This window comes from Nerophis lumbriciformis, linkage group LG23 (assembly GCF_033978685.3).
Source record: "Nerophis lumbriciformis linkage group LG23, RoL_Nlum_v2.1, whole genome shotgun sequence".
Lineage (NCBI taxonomy): Eukaryota > Metazoa > Chordata > Actinopteri > Syngnathiformes > Syngnathidae > Nerophis > Nerophis lumbriciformis.
This window is the reverse complement of record NC_084570.2, coordinates 6,016,393-6,033,968: the sequence shown is the minus strand read 5'-3', so window position 1 is coordinate 6,033,968 and position 17,576 is coordinate 6,016,393. Positions and strand designations below refer to the sequence as shown.

The 17,576-nt window shown below is 39.1% G+C and overlaps 1 protein-coding gene across 7 annotated transcripts in view; it reads right to left on the bottom strand.

Moving 5' to 3' along the window:
• Positions 1 to 17,576, bottom strand: part of LOC133622495 (microtubule-associated protein tau-like) — a 130,619-nt gene that overhangs the window by 9,022 nt on the left and 104,021 nt on the right. For 2 of the 7 annotated variants that reach the window (XM_061985299.2, XM_061985301.2), the window contains 6 exons: positions 11,540 to 11,592; positions 11,418 to 11,453; positions 4,015 to 4,179; positions 3,817 to 3,931; positions 3,644 to 3,700; positions 972 to 1,282 (listed from right to left, as the gene is read on the bottom strand). In XM_061985299.2, coding sequence (XP_061841283.1) covers positions 972 to 1,282; positions 3,644 to 3,700; positions 3,817 to 3,931; positions 4,015 to 4,179; positions 11,418 to 11,453; positions 11,540 to 11,592 — 737 coding nt within the window. Of the gene's footprint in view, positions 1 to 971; positions 1,283 to 3,643; positions 3,701 to 3,816; positions 3,932 to 4,014; positions 4,180 to 11,417; positions 16,638 to 17,576 lie in introns of those variants that run through there. The other 5 variants (XM_061985304.2, XM_072915855.1, XM_061985302.2 and 2 more) reach the window with 4 other exon arrangements.

Sequence of the window (17,576 nt, the reverse complement as noted above, 5' to 3'; positions counted from 1 at the left end):
ATGTAAATATATGTATATATATATATATACGTATATATATGTATTTTATTATATATATATATATATATATATATATATTTATTTTATTATATATATATATATATATATATATATATATATATATATATATATATATAAAATAACACTCATCTACTCATTGTTGAGTTAAGGGTTGAATTGTCCATCCTTGTTCTATTCTCTGTCACTATTTTTCTAACCATGCTGAACACCCTCTCTGATGACGCATTGATGTGTGGCACGCACAAAAGTGCTTTCATCAAATGCACTAGATGGCAGTATTGTCCTGTTTAAGAGTGTCACAACATTGCTGTTTACGGCAGACGAACTGCTTTACGTATACAAAAACGTGACTGCTCTTGTTGTGTGTTGTTACAGCGCTGGGAGGACGTTAATGAAACTGCCTAACAATAAACCCACATAAGAAACCAAGAACTCGCCCTCCATCATTCTACAGTTATAACATGATTGGGCAGGTATGCAGTTTATATTGTCCATGAGGACCTGAGTCCGCCTGAATTTCGGGAGAAAATTTGTCCCGGGAGGTTTTCGGGAGAGGCGCTGAATTTCGGGAGTCTCCCGGAAAATCCGGGAGAGTTGGCAAGTACGTTAATAACAGAAAGAAACAACCCTTTTGCGTGAATGAGTGTGAATGAGTGTAAATGGGGGAGGGAGGTTTTTTGGGTTGGTGCACTAATTGTAAGTGTATCTTGTGTTTTTTATGTGGATTTAATAAAAAAAATTAATAAAAAATAAAATAAATAAAATAAAATAAAATAACCGATACCGATAATAAAAAAAACGATACCGATAATTTCCGATATTACATTTTAACGCATTTATCGGCCGATAATAACGGCAGGCTGATATTATCGGACATCTCTAGTATTAAACATACATACAGGTTTTTCCTCATCACTACTAAACTTTAAAAATGGTATCAGTACTGTTACCTGTCCACCTTTGGGTTGGTGTTTAATGTTGGCGGTGGAGCCGATCTTGGATTTTACATTCTTGAGGTCAGGAAGGGGCTGGTTAAGAACCTTCAGCTGTCTCTGGGCCGAGGAAGGCGACTTGGGCGGAGTCCTAATGATGGCCACCTTCTTCTCCTGCAGAACGCTGAAGGACTTGGGCGTGTGGCTGCCGGGGGTGCGCGAGCCAGGCGTGCGGCAGGAGTAGTTTGGGGGGCTGCCGGGCGTGACCGCCGAGGAGCCGGGGGTGGAGGTGCCGCTGCGGGCCGACCAGGGGCGTCCCGAGTCCGTACCTGACGTGACGGAAGACAATTATCTTTCACAGAAGAGAGACAACGGACTTGGCATGCGATGTTTCATTTGATGATAGCGATGATGGTGACGATGATGTGAATGTATCAGAAAAAACTGAGTATAAACATGAAAAGCAAAACAAATACACTTAGAACTACAAAAAAAAATTGTCGCTTCTTTTATTTATATGTATTTTTAAAATATATTTTTTAACTTTATTTTTTTATGAATATATATATACACTGAAGAAAAAAATATATAAACGCAACACTAGTTTTTGCTCTTATTTTTCATGAGTTGAACTCAAACTTTTACTATACACACAAAAGACAAATTCCTCTCAAGTATTGTTCACAAATCTGTTTAAATCTGTGTTAGTGAGCATTTCTTTATGCCAATATAATCCATCCCAACTCACAGGTGTGGCATATGAAGATGCTGATTAAAACAGCATGATTATTGCACAGGTGTGCCTTAGGCTGCCCAAAATAAAAGGCCACGCTGAAATGTGCAGTTTTGTCACACGGCCCAATGCCACTGATGTCGCAAGTTTTGAGGAGCATGCAGTTGGGCATGCTGACTTCAGGAATGGCCGCCACAGCTATTGCCCGTGAATTGAATGTTCATTTCTCTACCGAAGGCCGTCTCCAAAGGCATTTTAGAGAATTTGGCAGTACATCCAACCGGCCTCACAACCGCAGATCACGTGTGACCACACCAGCCCAGGACATCCACATCCAGCAGGTGCATTGATTGATTGATTGAGACTTTTATTAGTAGATTGCACAGTACAGTACATATTCCGTACAATTGACCACTAAATGGTAACACCCGAATAAGTTTTTCAACTTGTTTAAATTAATCAATTCATGGTGCTAGATAAGACTGGTGGTCCAATCAACAAATTAATGCAACTCTGGACAGAAATAAATGTTGCTGAAAATGATGCCACAGCAAAAGATGTGCCATAATTAGGGATGTCCGATAAATGCGTTAAAATGTAATATCGGAAATTATCGGTATCGTTTTTTTTATTATCGGTATCGTTTTTTTTTTTTTTTTTTTTTTTTTTTTAATAAAATCAACATAAAAAACACAAGATACACTTACAATTAGTGCACCAACCCAAAAAACCTCCCTCCCCCATTCACACAAAAGAGTTGTTTCTTTCTGTTATTAATATTCTGGTTCCTACATTATATATCAATATATATCAATACAGTCCGCAAGGGATACAGTCCGTAAGCACACATGATTGTGCGTGCTGCTGGTCCACTAATAGTACTAACCTTTAACAGTTAATTTGACTAATTTTCATGAATTACTACCGTATTTTTCGGACTATAAGTCGCAGTTTTTTTCATAGTTTGGCCGGGGTTGCGACTTATACTCAGGAGCGACTTATGTGTGAAATTATTAACACATTACCGTAAAATATCAAATAATATTATTTAGCTCATTCACGTAAGAGACTAGACGTATAAGATTTCAACGAATTTAGCGATTAGGAGTGACAGATTGTTTGGTAAACGTATAGCATGTTCTATATGTTATAGTTATTTGAATGACTCTTACCATAATATGTTACGTTAACATACCAGGCACGTTCTCAGTTGGTTATTTATGCGTCATATAACGTGCACTTATTCAGCCTGTTGTTCACTATTCATTATGTATTTAAAATTGCCTTTCAAATGTCTATTCTTGGTGTTGGCTTTTATCAAATACATTTCCCCCAAAAATGCGACTTATATATGGTTTTTTCCTACTTTATTATTCATTTTCGGCCGGTGCGACTTATACTCCGGTGCGACTTATACTCCGAAAAATACGGTAGTTTCTATGTAACTGTTTTTATATTGTTTTACTTTCTTTTTTATTCAAAAAAATGTTTTTAATTTATTTATCTTATTAATTTTTTTTAAAAGTACCTTATCTTCACCATACCTGGTTGTCCAAATTAGGCATAATAATGTGTTAATTCAACGACTGCATATATCGGTTGATATCGGTATTGGTAATTAAAGAATTGGACAATATCGGAATATCGGATATCGGCAAAAAGCCATTATCGGACATCCCTAGTCATAATCCAACTCAATTTTAATGTGTGAACTTTTTTGGCCATTCAGTGGAATGCTCACTGACTTGAAGTCTGATAAGATTTGCGGAGGTCTTTTGTAATATGCACATTTTGATTATTGGTTATTTTGAACTACTTCCTCAGTGGGAAGCACAAGGCACTATGATTTTTTTTCAATTTGTTTATGTAAGTTGCAAGGGATAAAAGGAAATACTAACAGAAAACACATCAGTGGATGTTGCAAAAGAGGTTAAGAAGATGCCAACAGGAGCTCTACCTGCCATACTAGGGGCCCTTCCAGACCTGCTGTCGGCCTTGGCCTCGGTGCTGAAAGCTTCAAGTGATGCAAAATGAGAAGTGGAATATAGCAGCATGGTGAATTAGAATAAGTTAGACTGGAGGCATGAAAATGGGATGACTGTGTGAAGGTTGACTTTGCATGCAGCTTACAGGTTGGCCTGCAGGGGCTACTCTCCTCTTGTTCAGCAGCTGGAAGGTGGCGGGTCAGAGACTTGGACGGCCTTGGGAGAGATGACCTTTTCTCCGGGCTGCGGTACGCTCTCTCCTGAAACACAAAGTCGAATCAGTCGCGTGTTTTTTTTTCTGCATGGTCCATTGCGCACATTTCTTCCACCTCATGCACTCTACCTTTGGCAGAGGGTGGGAGCATGCAGAGGTGGGGCGGGCCTCGCTGAGCACCGCCTCCACCTGGGGGCCCCGTTTAGGACCACAGGCAGAGGCGGGGCGGGGTAATTGCTGATCGGACCCCCGGCGCTGCACTGCCATCTTTAACATAACAGGCCGTGTGGGGCTCTGGGTGGCGACCGTGTCAAGATGAGGGGAAGCATGCCACATAAATGGAGTAACAGACAGATGGATAAATTATGACATGAGACCGGTAGAAGAGGACATGACATGAATCTATTCATGCTTTCTTATTATACAAACCCCGTTTCCATATGAGTTGGGAAATTGTGTTAGATGTAAATATAAACGGAATACAATGATTTGCAAATCCTTTTCAACCCATATTCAATTGAATGCACTACAAAGACAAGATATTTGATGTTCAAACTCATAAACTTTATTTTTTTTTTGCAAATAATAATTAACTTAGAATTTCATGGCTGCAACACGTGCCAAAGTAGTTGGGAAAGGGCATGTTCACCACTGTGTTACATGGCCTTGCCTTTTAACAACACTCAGTAAACATTTAGGAACTGAGGAGACATTTTTTAAGCTTCTCAGGTGGAATTCTTTCCCATTCTTGCTTGATGTACAGCTTAAGTTGTTCAACAGTTCGGGGGTCTCCGTTGTGGTATTTTAGGCTTCATAATGCGCCACACATTTTCAATGGGAGACAGGTCTGGACTACAGGCAGGCCAGTCTAGTACACGCACTCTTTTACTATGAAGCCACGTTGATGTAACACGTGGCTTGGCATTGTCTTGCTGAAATAAGCAGGGGCGTCCATGGTAACGTTGCTTGGATGGCAACATATGTTGCTCCAAAACCTGTATGTACCTTTCAGCATTAATGGCGCCTTCACAGATGTGTAAGTTACCCATGTCTTGGGCACTAATACACCCCCATACCATCACAGATGCTGGCTTTTACACTTTGCGCCTATAACAATCCGGATGGTTCTTTTCCTCTTTGGTCCGCAGGACACGACGTCCACAGTTTCCAAAAACAATTTGAAATGTGGACTCGTCAGACCACAGAACATTTTTCCACTTTGTATCAGTCCATCTTAGATGAGCTCAGGCCCAGCGAAGCCGACGGCGTTTCTGGGTGTTGTTGATAAACGGTTTTCGCCTTGCATAGGAGAGTTTTAACTTGCACTTACAGATGTAGCGACCAACTGTAGTTACTGACAGTGGGTTTCTGAAGTGTTCCTGAGCCCATGTGGTGATATCCTTTACACACTGATGTCGCTTGTTGATGCAGTACAGCCTGAGGGATCGAAGGTCACAGGCTTAGCTGCTTACGTGCAGTGATTTCTCCAGATTCTCTAAACCCTTTGATGATATTACGGACCGTAGATGGTGATGTGAAATCCCTAAATTCCTTGCAATAGCTGGTTGAGAAAGGTTTTTCTTAAACTGTTCAACAATTTGCTCACGCATTTGTTGACAAAGTGGTGACCCTCGCCCCATCCTTGTTTAAGAATGACTGAGCATTTCATGGAATCTACTTTTATACCCAATCATGGCACCCACCTGTTCCCAATTTGCCTGTTCACCTGTGGGATGTTCCAAATAAGTGTTTGATGAGCATTCCTCAACTTTATCAGTATTTATTGCCACCTTTCCCAACTTCTTTGTCACGTGTTGCTGGCATCAAATTCTAAAGTTAATGATTATTTGCAAAAAAAAAAAGTTCATCAGTTTGAACATCAAATATGTTGTCTTTGTAGCATATTCAACTGAATATGGGTTGAAAATGATTTGTAAATCATTGTATTCCGTTTATATTTACATCTAACACAATTTCCCAACTCATATGGAAACGGGGTTTGTACATTCAGACACAAATGTATAGTTAGGTTATGAACAAGCCAAAGCAAACACAAAATACAGTAGTACCTCAACTTAAAGGGGAACTGCACTTTTTGGAGTTTTGCCTATCGTTCACAATCATCATGAAACACATAACGAATGCATTTTTTTTAATGCATTCTAAATATTAAACATAAATAAAAGTGGAGCGCCACTATTCCGCCCATAAAATCTGATAACCATTCAAAAAGCGCCAACAATACGCCATTTACATTTTGTGACTTGAATATCAACCAGTGATATTGTTATTATAAGCGCTAACGCAGACAAACTATTTATAGCGACATAGTGATCCGTGTGTCCCTATGTTTACATCATCGAGCGGTCTGCTGTTTCCTTGCTTCCCTGGTCCCTGTAAGTTTATTGTAGATCATAAATCATGGATCTCACCTGAAAAGTAGATGGCTGAGATTTAGAGATGTCCGATAATGGCTTTTTTGACGATATTCCGATATTGTCCAACTCTTAATTACTGATACCAACCGATACCGATATATACAGTTGTGGAATTAACACATTATTATGCCTAATTTTGTTGTGATGCCCTGCTGGAAGCATTAAACAATGTAACAAGGTTTTCCAAAATAAATCAACTCAAGTTATGGAAAAAAAATGCCAACATGGCACTGCCATATTTATTATTGAAGTCACAAAGTGCATTGTTTTTTTTTTAACATGCCTCAAAACAGCAGCTTGGAATTTGGGACATGCTCTCCCTGAGAGAGCATGAGAAGGTTGAGGTGGGCGGGGTTGGGGGGGAGGGCGGTGTTGAGGTGTGGTGGGGTAGGGGGTAGGGTATATTGTAGCATTCCGGAAGAGTTAGTGCTGCAAGGGGTTCTGGGTATTTGTTCTGTTGTGTTTATGTTGTGTTACGGTGCGGATGTTATCCCAAAATGTGTTTGTCATTCTTGTTTGGTGTGGGTTCACAGTGTGGCGCATATTTGTAACAGTGTTAAAGTTGTTTATACGGCCACCCTCAGTGTGACCTGTATGGCTGTTGACCAAGTATGCTTGGCATTCACTTGTGTGTGTGAAAAGCCGTAGAAATAATGTGACTGGGCCGGCACGCAAAGGCAGTGCCTTTAAGGTTTATTGGCGCTCTGTACTTCTCCCTACATCAGTGTACACAGCGGCGTTTTAAAAAGTCATACATTTTGCTGTTTGAAACCGATACCGATCATTTTAAAACAGATACCGATAATTTCCAATATTACATTTTAAAGCATTTATCGGCCGATAATACCGGCAGTCCGATATTATCGGACATCTCTACTGAGAATGTAATCCAACAAGTTGGGAAACTTTAAAAGCCAGTTAGGAAATGGAACTGGCAAGAACACCACAAAAATGAGACATCCTTCACCTAAATGGTAATATATGAAGATTCTAGCAGTCGGCATCCGAATGACAGCAGACCTTGGAGAAGTAAGTGATGTTTTATTATGTTTGTTGGCTCTCATAAAGACTGCAGTCAGCAGAAATCAGTGATGAAGAAAAAAAGCAAACTTGATGCATTTTTTAAATGAATGCACCGCTAAAGCTCAAAATACGTAAATATTAAATGTTATTATAAATGTGCTTGTTACTACTTATCATATATACTTACATCATGTGTATAATGGAGGTGTTTGGATGTTTTTTTAGGGGCTCTATAGGCAGAATTGAACGGCTCCCATAGGCTCCATTGTAAACAGACTTTTGATCAAATTATTGAATATTCAGAATGCATTTAAAGAAAAATACATCCGTCGTCATGTCTTTCATAATGATTGTGAACGATAGGCAAAATTCCAAAAAAAAGCAGTTTGACTTTACCGAACTGTCTCGACTAATTGTTATGCTATGAGTTGCAAGCGAAAAGGACCGTGCTGAGACTAAGAAGTGGATGATATTCATTGAATTAAAGAAATAAATCATCAAAATCACAACAAAATTGTGCAGCAGACGTGGTGAAGAAGTTGGAGCATATCACTTGCTAGTCTGGCTCCATACTGAAACAGATTAAGCCGATGACGCCAGCCAAGAATGTTGAAATAATATCTAAACGGTGAACATTTATCCATGAAAATATAGAAAAGCTGCTGATGGTTTGACGGAGAAACAGCTTGAAGGAGATATTGTCGAAGTCCACTTTCTGAGGTAAATGCGGCACATTATTATGACATTACTTCAACAAACTACCGTAGTTGTTTGTCGTACAGTCTATTTTATTGGTTTTATACATTATTTCTTCTTTGAACATTACATGTTAAAATTGTGCTGTTATGGGAAGGCAAGCACCAATTAAATTGATTTCAAAGGGCGATGTTGACATGAGATTGTTTCTTGAAGTGTTTTAAGTAGAGATGTCGATAAATGCTTTAAAATGTAATATCGGAACATACTTGTCAACCTTGAGACCTCCGATTTCGGGAGGTGGGGCGTGGCGTGGTTGGGGGCGTGGTTAAGAGGGGAGGAGTATATTGACAGCTAGAATTCACCAAGTCAAGTATTTCATTCATACATATATACATATATATATACATATATATATATATATATATATATATATATATATATATATATATATATATATATATATATATATATATATATATATATATATATATATATATATATATATATATATGTATGTGTGGGGAAAAAATCACAAGACTATTTCATCTCTACAGGCCTGTTTCATGAGGGGGGTACCCTCAATCGTCAGGAGATTGACGATTGAGGGTACCCCCCTCATGAAACAGGCCTGTAGAGATGAAATAGTCTTGTGATTTTTTCCCCACACATACATATATTGCGCTCTACTACGGTATCGAGCACTATTTTTTGGATAACCTTATTAAGACATATATATATATATATATATATATATATATATATATATATATATATACATATATACACACACACACACACACACACACACACACACACACACATATATATATATATATATATATATATATATATATATATATATATATATATATATATATACATTCTGAAAATATGCAAACAAAACTGTGTTTAGATAACTGATACTTCAAACTTGCATAAATAAATCTTAAGGAATATAACATAACTTGGCTTCTGAGAGTTTCAAAATGTAATGAATAAAATGCTAAAGTTGTTGATAAACAAGAAATTATTTTAATAATTAAATATGGTCATTTTAAATGAATTATTATGATAATTTAAAATAAATTATTTTAAATATGTTTATTTTATTCTATGGCTGGATGTAATAAGGAGTCACGAAAAAATACAAATAAAAATACAATTAATTTTGATATTTTTAGCAAAATATAGTAAACATGTATTTAGTTTTTTTTAAATTAATAAATATATTTATTTTTAGGTAAGATAAACATAATAATACAATTTATCTCTAGTCTGGATGATTTAGTTCTTGTCACCCTGTTGTCCTCCCGTCATGAAAAAAGGCTGTCCTCACTCAGGTCCGCATGGAGCTGGAGGGGGCGTGGCTTCCAGCTCCGGCTGAAAATCGGGAGATTTTCGGGAGAATATTTGTCCCGGGAGATTTTCGGGAGAGGCGCTGAATTTCGGGAGTCTCCCGGAAAATTCGGGAGGGTTGGCAAGTATGTATCGGAAATTATCGGTATCGTTTTTTTTATTATCGGTACCGTTTTTTTTTAATTAAATCAACATAAAAAACACAAGATACACTTACAAGTAGTGCACCAACCCAAAAAACCTCCATCCCCCATTCACACTCATTCACACAAAAGTGTTGTTTCCTTCTGTTATTAATATTCTGGTTCCTACATTATATATCAATATATATCAATACAGTCTGCAAGGGATACAGTCCGTAAGCACACATGATTGTGCGTGCTGCTGGTCCACTAATAGTACTAACCTTTAACAGTTAATTTGACTCATTTTCATTAATTAGTAGTTTCTATGTAACTGTTTTGATATTGTTTTACTTTCTTTTTTATTCATGAAAATGTTTTTAATTTATTTATCTTATTTTTTTTTTAAAGGACCTTATCTTCACCACACCTGGTTGTCCAAATTAGGCATAATAATGTGTTAATTCCACGACTGTATATATCGGTATCGGTAATTAAGAGATGGACAATATCGGAATATCGGATATCGGTAAAAAAGCCATTATCGGCATACTTGCCAACCTTGAGACCTCCAATTTCGGGAGGTGGGGGGTGGGGGGCGTGGTCGGGGTGAGGCGGGGGCGTGGCTAAGAGGGGAGGAGTATATTTACAGCTAGAATTCACCAAGTCAAGTATTTCATATATATATATATACATACATAAGAAATACTTGACTTTCAGTGAATTATAGCTATATATATATATATATATATATATATATATATAAATAAAAGAAATACTTGAATTTCAGTGTTCATTTATTTACACATATACACACACATAACACTCATCTACTCATTGTTGAGTTAAGGGTTGAATTGTCCATCCTTGTTCTATTCTCTGTCACTATTTTTCTAACCATGCTGAACACCCTTTCGCAGGTACCCAGAAAGGTTTCGAGTACAACCAAAAAAACTGAATCTCTGAAGACGGTATAAAAATCTGTGTTAAAGATGTACAAATACTGTTTTGTATAATAAGCATGTTATTGTTTACAAATGAGGGTTAAGAGTTCAGTACTAAAAAAAAAGAAAAAAGAATGTGGCTTAAGTACAGTTTTTTAATTGAGCTGCTGCATTTTTTGGTTGGGTTGTTTATTTATTTTGAGTAACTTCTACATTTCTAAAAGGGGAGGAATGTAAAAGAGTGATCTATGTTTGTCTGTTGCCATCTCCTGGTGAATGTTGGCTATAGCGTACTGGGGTTACTTTTTAGTTGGCCAACGATTTACGCGGTGTTGCGCACCTGACGTCAAGTGTGTGAGTCTGTTCTGAAGTCTACAGTAAAGAGACGTACTTCATCACCTCGCCTGGTTATTGCCTCCAACTCAATATATTACAACAACATTGCTGTTTACGGCAGACAAACTGCTTTACGGTAGAATAAAACATGACTGCTGTTGTTGTGTGTTGTTACCGCGCTGGGAGGACGTTAATGAAACTGCCTAACAATAAACCCACATAAAAAACCAAGAACTCGCCCTCGATCATTCTACAGTTATAACGTGTTTGGGCAGGCACGCTGTTTATATTGTGGGAAAGCGGACGTGAATACAGGCTGTTGACACGTCACTCAGGTCCGCATGGAGCTGGAGGGGGCGTGGCTTCCAGCTTCCGCCTGAATTTCGGGAGATTTTCGGGAGAAAATTTGTCCCGGGAGGTTTTCGGGAGAGGCGCTGAATTTCGGGAGTCTCCCGGAAAATCCGGGAGGGTGGCAAGTATGATTATCGGACATCCCTAGTTTTAAGTTAAGAGCTCCGTGACAGAACCAATTAAGATCGTAAATTGAGGTACTACTATAAAGAAGATTAAAGAAGAAGGATATCCACTTTTATATATATGATATCTATACTTACAGAGTTTCTCTGACGAGACAGATGCAAAGACAGAGGCTGGCATGCAACACAGAATGAAAGAGACCCATGCAAAAAAAAATGTTTTCATGCAATATACAGAGAGAAAAAAAGCAGGCACTTACAGTTGGTCTCTCCCTGGACTGGTGGACACTTAAAGGCTGGGAGCTTTCAACGCCTGCAGAGACACAACAGACTTGCTGTAATGGCCAATATGAGGCAACAGGGGGAGCAATTTGGGAATGCAGGGTGTTCAAAACTCAGCAGCTCAGATGAAATGCTGCATCCATACCCAGGTCAACATTGTGGTCAGTCTCTTCACACAACAGCAAAACAAGTCAAATAGCCGGAAGAAAAAAAAAAAAAAAAAAGAGCAAAACCGGAACATTACTGTGAACCAGAAAACTAAGTGCAAAACAGCTAAAATATGAAGCAGAAGAAAGAAGGATTTGCAGCACATGATGTTTGCCAGCCACAGTGCACCTGCTTAGTCACCAATAGATAGAGAGCAGTCATCAATAACCCTATGGCCAGTTTTTAAGCCATTGTTTAACTACACAATGTCGTCTCCTTTCAATCAATCCCACTGCTATTTACTGGCACTCTCTCGATCCATGGTGCAGAAATCCCGGTGACAAGTGTTCACCTGTGGCTTTGCGTCTAGCAGGGGCGTGAAGCGGAGCGGGCCGAGGGCGTTTGGCCACCGCTTTGGCTACGCCTTTTCGACTCTGGAGGGCGGAGACCTTATGATGGTCCGCCCTCCGCATGACACCTACTAGCAGAGAGGAGAGACAGGATTAACCACAACACTGCAACGCGGCTGCCGTGGTGTCATTGACACAAACACAGAGCATTACAACAAATGAATTGTAACCTTTTTTCTTCTTCATCTCCTCTTTCGGATGAAAGTTGGGAACTTTCCGTGATACTTTACTTCCTCTGCCAGGGGCCTGTTTAGCGGACGAGTCCCCCCTGGGCACACCCCGGGTGGTACTGCGGGTCGGGGGAAGTGCGGCGATTTGCTTTGTCATGATAGTTTTGTCATTATCTGAAGCAGAGAGGCGTCAAAAGAGGAGCCAATGCGCCACAATGCTAGATTATGATCAAGTGTTAATATTCAAGGAGCAGTGGAACCTCTCAAGTTGAACACCCTGGATGAGGTTGGTCAATTCGGAATGCAACAAAATAAATCTTTACATTTGAGTTTTTGAATTGTCATCAAAAATGTTGATGACAATCCTGTTATGACTTATAAATATTGCATATAATAAGACTAGTGCGTACGCCTGCGTATCCCTCCACACAAACAAATAATCCCATTTGCTGGTGACTCACTCTCTGTTTATGTTTAATTGAGTAAGACTGCGAAATAAGCGACCATGGGTCCAAAGAAAGTTGCAAGTAGGGATGATGTTCGAAACCGGTTCTCCCGGTTGTTCGATAAGAAAAGAACCGATTCCATGGACTCGAAACCCTTTTTGAGAACCGGTTCCTGTTATCGAGGCCACTATAGTAAAGAAAAAGAGTTGGTTCTTTATTCGAATCCCGTCCCACAGGGCATTTCCAATGTTATGCCCATTTGATTGTAGACCCTTACTGACACCTTGTGGCGATATGAAAATACTACGCGTCATTAGTTTGGGCACTTCCGGGTTGGCGACGTCAGTTCAGTTCATGAGACAATTGAGAAGTAGACAAGTCGTGTTAGCTCTTACGAGCCTTGGAAAAGATAAGTCTGTAAGTAAACTGTTTTAACCTGTTTATGTAACTCAATATTAAGGTGGAAAGTGGTTAAATTTGATACTAAGATGTTTATTGAAAAACGATTTTTGTGCACTGTTTCAATGGATGTTTTGAGGACTTAAAATGGCTGCCAGTCGTGTATTTCCACCATCGAAATAATTTTTTGGAAGAAGAATTGATTGATGACTGTGGTGTTCTTAGTGTCATAGTGTGTGTAGTTAGTATGTTCCGATAGCAGCAGAAGTGCACTTTTTGGAGAGCTGTATTATTTTCAGTTTTGTGCCCAAGGGACTGATTTTATTTAACACTATATTATTATTTATACACCTATAGTGATCACAGAGACAGGTTGTTTTTGTGTTACTGTATATATTTATTTTTCTGAAAAATCCCACTTAATATACTTTGGGTAACAGTCAATATTTTTTATTTATTTTTTTTTTTTTAGGGGGGTAACAGTCAATATTTATTCATTTTATTTTACATTTTTCTTATAAAACAAAAGTGAGCTTTTGTTAAACCAAATATTGTGTTTTTTCCATATACAACATTACCTATCTGGATTCGATAAGACAATCAATAAGGAATCGGTTCGATAAGAGGATTCGATAATGGGCTCGAACTCGATAATTTCTTATCAAACATCATCCCTAGTTGCGAGTCCCAGCACTTTGATTAAAAAAAGGTAAGAAACACTATTGAGGAAGGTATGAAGGTGGCGTGTGCCTGGCTCTGGCAGTCTTTACCAAAAAGTATTCGATAAAAGTAAAAGTGATGTTGAATGTTAATTTATTCATTTCTTTTGTCATTTATAATTTGCCACATTTTTGCATTGGTTTTCATCCAAAATGGTCTACGAAAACTGAAGTAGATCTGTACTACGTAAAAGCAAAGTATTTCTACCATCTCATACTGACTTTCAACAGGGGTTGACTACATTTCAAACATTGTACAGTGGTACCTCGAGATAAGAGTGCCCCAGCTTACTAGGTTTTTTTTGGGTGCGAGTCGTCTCTCGGCTATATATTACGCTTTAGGTTCCGAGCAAAAATTTGGGTTATGAGCCTCCCCACCACTAGTTGGTGTAGCAAATGCCACAGTGTACCCCGATCACAACAAAAATCTAGTGTAACTTAAAGCTAGATATGGACATAACTATGTTTTTCCAACCCTGGGAACGAATGAGTGTGAAGGACAGTGCTGAGAAGAAGTGGATGACATTCATTGAATTAAAGAAAGTCTTGCCAACTTGGTGAAGCAATTGGAGCGTATCACTGATAGTCTGCACCATACTGAAGCAGAAAGAATAAAACGCCATCCAAGGCCGGTAAAATAGTATCTAAACAGCGAACATTTATCTATGAAAATATGAAGACGCTGTTGATAGTGTGTTTGACGGATAAGCAGCTTGAAGGAGATACTGTAGAAGTCTGCTCTCCAAGGCAAATGCTGTACTGTACTCCATAAAACTACTTCAGTTGTTTATTATATATTGTTTTATCCAATATTTAAAAGGCATGTGCTGTTTTGGGGGGCCAAGCACAGATGAAACTATTTCAATTAATTTCAATGGGCAATGCTGTTTCGCGATACTAGTTTTTCCAGGTACAAGCTGCGTCACAAAAAAGTTAAACTTGTATCTCGAGGTACGACTGTATATGCCCGCGAAGATATTCAATACAGATAATAATTTGGATGTTTAGAAAATTGCCTGAACAAATTGTATTAAAGCTTTTTAAATAACAACTGGATCAGACTATTTATATTTCCATTAACTTCTGTATTGGAATCAAAAACATCCAGTCTCTCCAAACGGATTTTGTTCCACGTTAGAGGTTCCACTTTATGTCACAAGATATTTATTCTCAGTACCTTTTGAACAAATCCAACTACCGCGTGAGACGTCCGCAGCTTCTTTTTCATGAACAGCTTGACTGCTGACTTCCAACTTCTGACTTATTCTGTTAGATCTGTTGTTCTCCATACTTGTCTTCTTCTCCTCTTCAACATCCGAACCAAACATCCCCTTCACGTTACCCGTTTGCTGCTGTGGCAGTGATGGGTCATCAGAGCACACAGAGGGGTTGCAAGTCTCAACGCTGTGGTTTTCCAATTCAAGCATCTCGGGTTCAGCCTGATCCTCTTTGGGGAGCAGATTTATTCCAGCATCATCTTTTATCTCTTGTGGCTCTTCAGCAATCTCAGCATCATCCTCCTCTTCCACTTGTGTTTGAGGTATAATTATACTTAGAGAGGGTAATTGTGGCTTAGGAGAGTCTTCCTGTAAGTAGAATGTACTCTTCCCATCTGAGGGCTTTAGGGCTTTGGGGATCTCTTCCTTTTCTCTTGTTTCTGATCTTGCAGTAGTCCCGTGATCACCTGGCATTTTTTTGCCCTTGTTTTCCTGCTCAGGTTTTTCTCTTGGTCGGGTATTAATCCCATCAGGCTCAGCTGACACCTTTGTCTTCTCTCCAGACAATGGTGTTCCTTCGGAGGCATTGCCCAGGCTTTTGGGTGAGATGAGAGTCAAGGGAACCTGACTGTCAGTGTCTACAGATGTAAATATGAAGGAACTATCGGGCGGGACAGGAGAGGCCTCTCTTGAGGAGTCTCTTTCAACGTCTACTTCGGGAATTGGTTGGATTTTCATATCATCCAAACGAAATTCGGTCAGTCTGTCTTTTGGAGTGGTCTTTGGGATTCTTAGGCGATCCGGTTTAATTCCAGTGTTCACAGCCCTTTCAAGTATCACCCGTACAGGCGCTTTTTGGGCTAGTCCATGGTTAAACACTCTATGACTACCTTCACCTTCAGTAGCTCCAAGATTGTCCACTTGGACCTCTATCGCAGGAAAACAAGAGTAGGAGGAGTCTTCTGGACTTGGCTTGTCAGCAGGGGAAGGCATGGGTCCAGAGTAACCCAGGTCCTGCAGCTGTCTTTCATCACCCAACAGGTTTGAAGTCTGCTCTCCAAGGGTGAGATTGGCCAAAGAGCTACAGAGAACATTGGCGGGCATTGACTTTCGTCTTATGACATCAATCTGCCGGGAGGTGCGAGCAAGGTCGCCTGCTAGGTCCAAAGTATCACAATAGGGGCTTGATTGCTCAGAAGTGTGTGGATCAGAAGGTCGTTCATGGTAGGTGTCTTTCTCAGGTAAGGTTATGATGAAATCAGATGTAGGCAACACGGGGGAACATTTCTCTGAGCCTTTGGTGACTGGGGACCAGCTTTCGGAAAAGGCTCTTGATCTCTGTCCTTTTACTTCCCTTGTTGCAATGCCGTGCTGATCTTCTCCTTCGCTTATCGCCATGTCTGATGCTGTGACCAACTCAAAGTAGGTTTTTGATCCCGACTTAGTACAAGTATCACCTGTGGTCTTTAATTCAGCACCAACGTTTGAATTGGATTTAATCGCAAAGATGGCTCCCTTTCCCTCCACGGCCTCTGTTATCTCCAGTCGGACACTTTCTTCTGATTGGACTGCAAGTTTGAAGGAAAGTGTACAGTTTTTGTGCTGAGTCATGTTAGCTAAAAGCGGCTTCCATTAAAGCTGAGCAACAACAGCCAAGCCAAGACCTTGTGCACACAGAAACAGTCGCTCTCCAAACACACTTGGCAGTGCACCCACGGGGGTCGCACGTGCACGACTGCAATGACGTTATGACTTGCATGATGTTAGATGGATAAAAGTACACATGTACTATTGAATTCTTATGGAAGGAACAACAAACTGGTCAGCCTGAGAGCAATTACTTGATTAAATTTACAGATTTTAATCCAGAACTGTAAAACTAATTTTATAAAGTTTCTCATCTCACAGCCCAGCCAGCACTATGTGTCCTGCTCTAATATGATTATGAAGTAAATACTTTGATGACATGAATTTGTATAATTACTAGCAAATCACACTCGCTGATAAATTAATTGATCGCTTAATTGTTCTCGCAAAGGGAACCATAGTGTCTGTCATAATTTAGTTTGAAGTCATTGATTTATCATTTATATAACAAGTCATTATATATCTGATATATATTTATTTACTCATTATACAATGTTTATGTCAGTATTTACTCCTGGAATGACTTATTTTTCCATTGAGTGTAGGACTTCCAATATTGAAGCCTTGAGCAGTAGCCAATACTGATATTGATCAGATACGATATGCGGTAAATTTAATGATGTGGACACATTTTTCTTACTGGATAATTTCTATAATACTTCTGCCTTGGAGACTTTGTATCCGTAAGTAATATGTAACATTTGTTTATATTGACACATGTCATGTTTTATACAGCAAAATTGTTCAATTGAGGACACATATCATGTATGTCTAGCTTGTGTGTTTAGCTGTTGTGTAGCTGCTAGTCCCTAGTAGGGTATCATGTTTACCTTTTGTAAATGACTTTACCGATATACAAG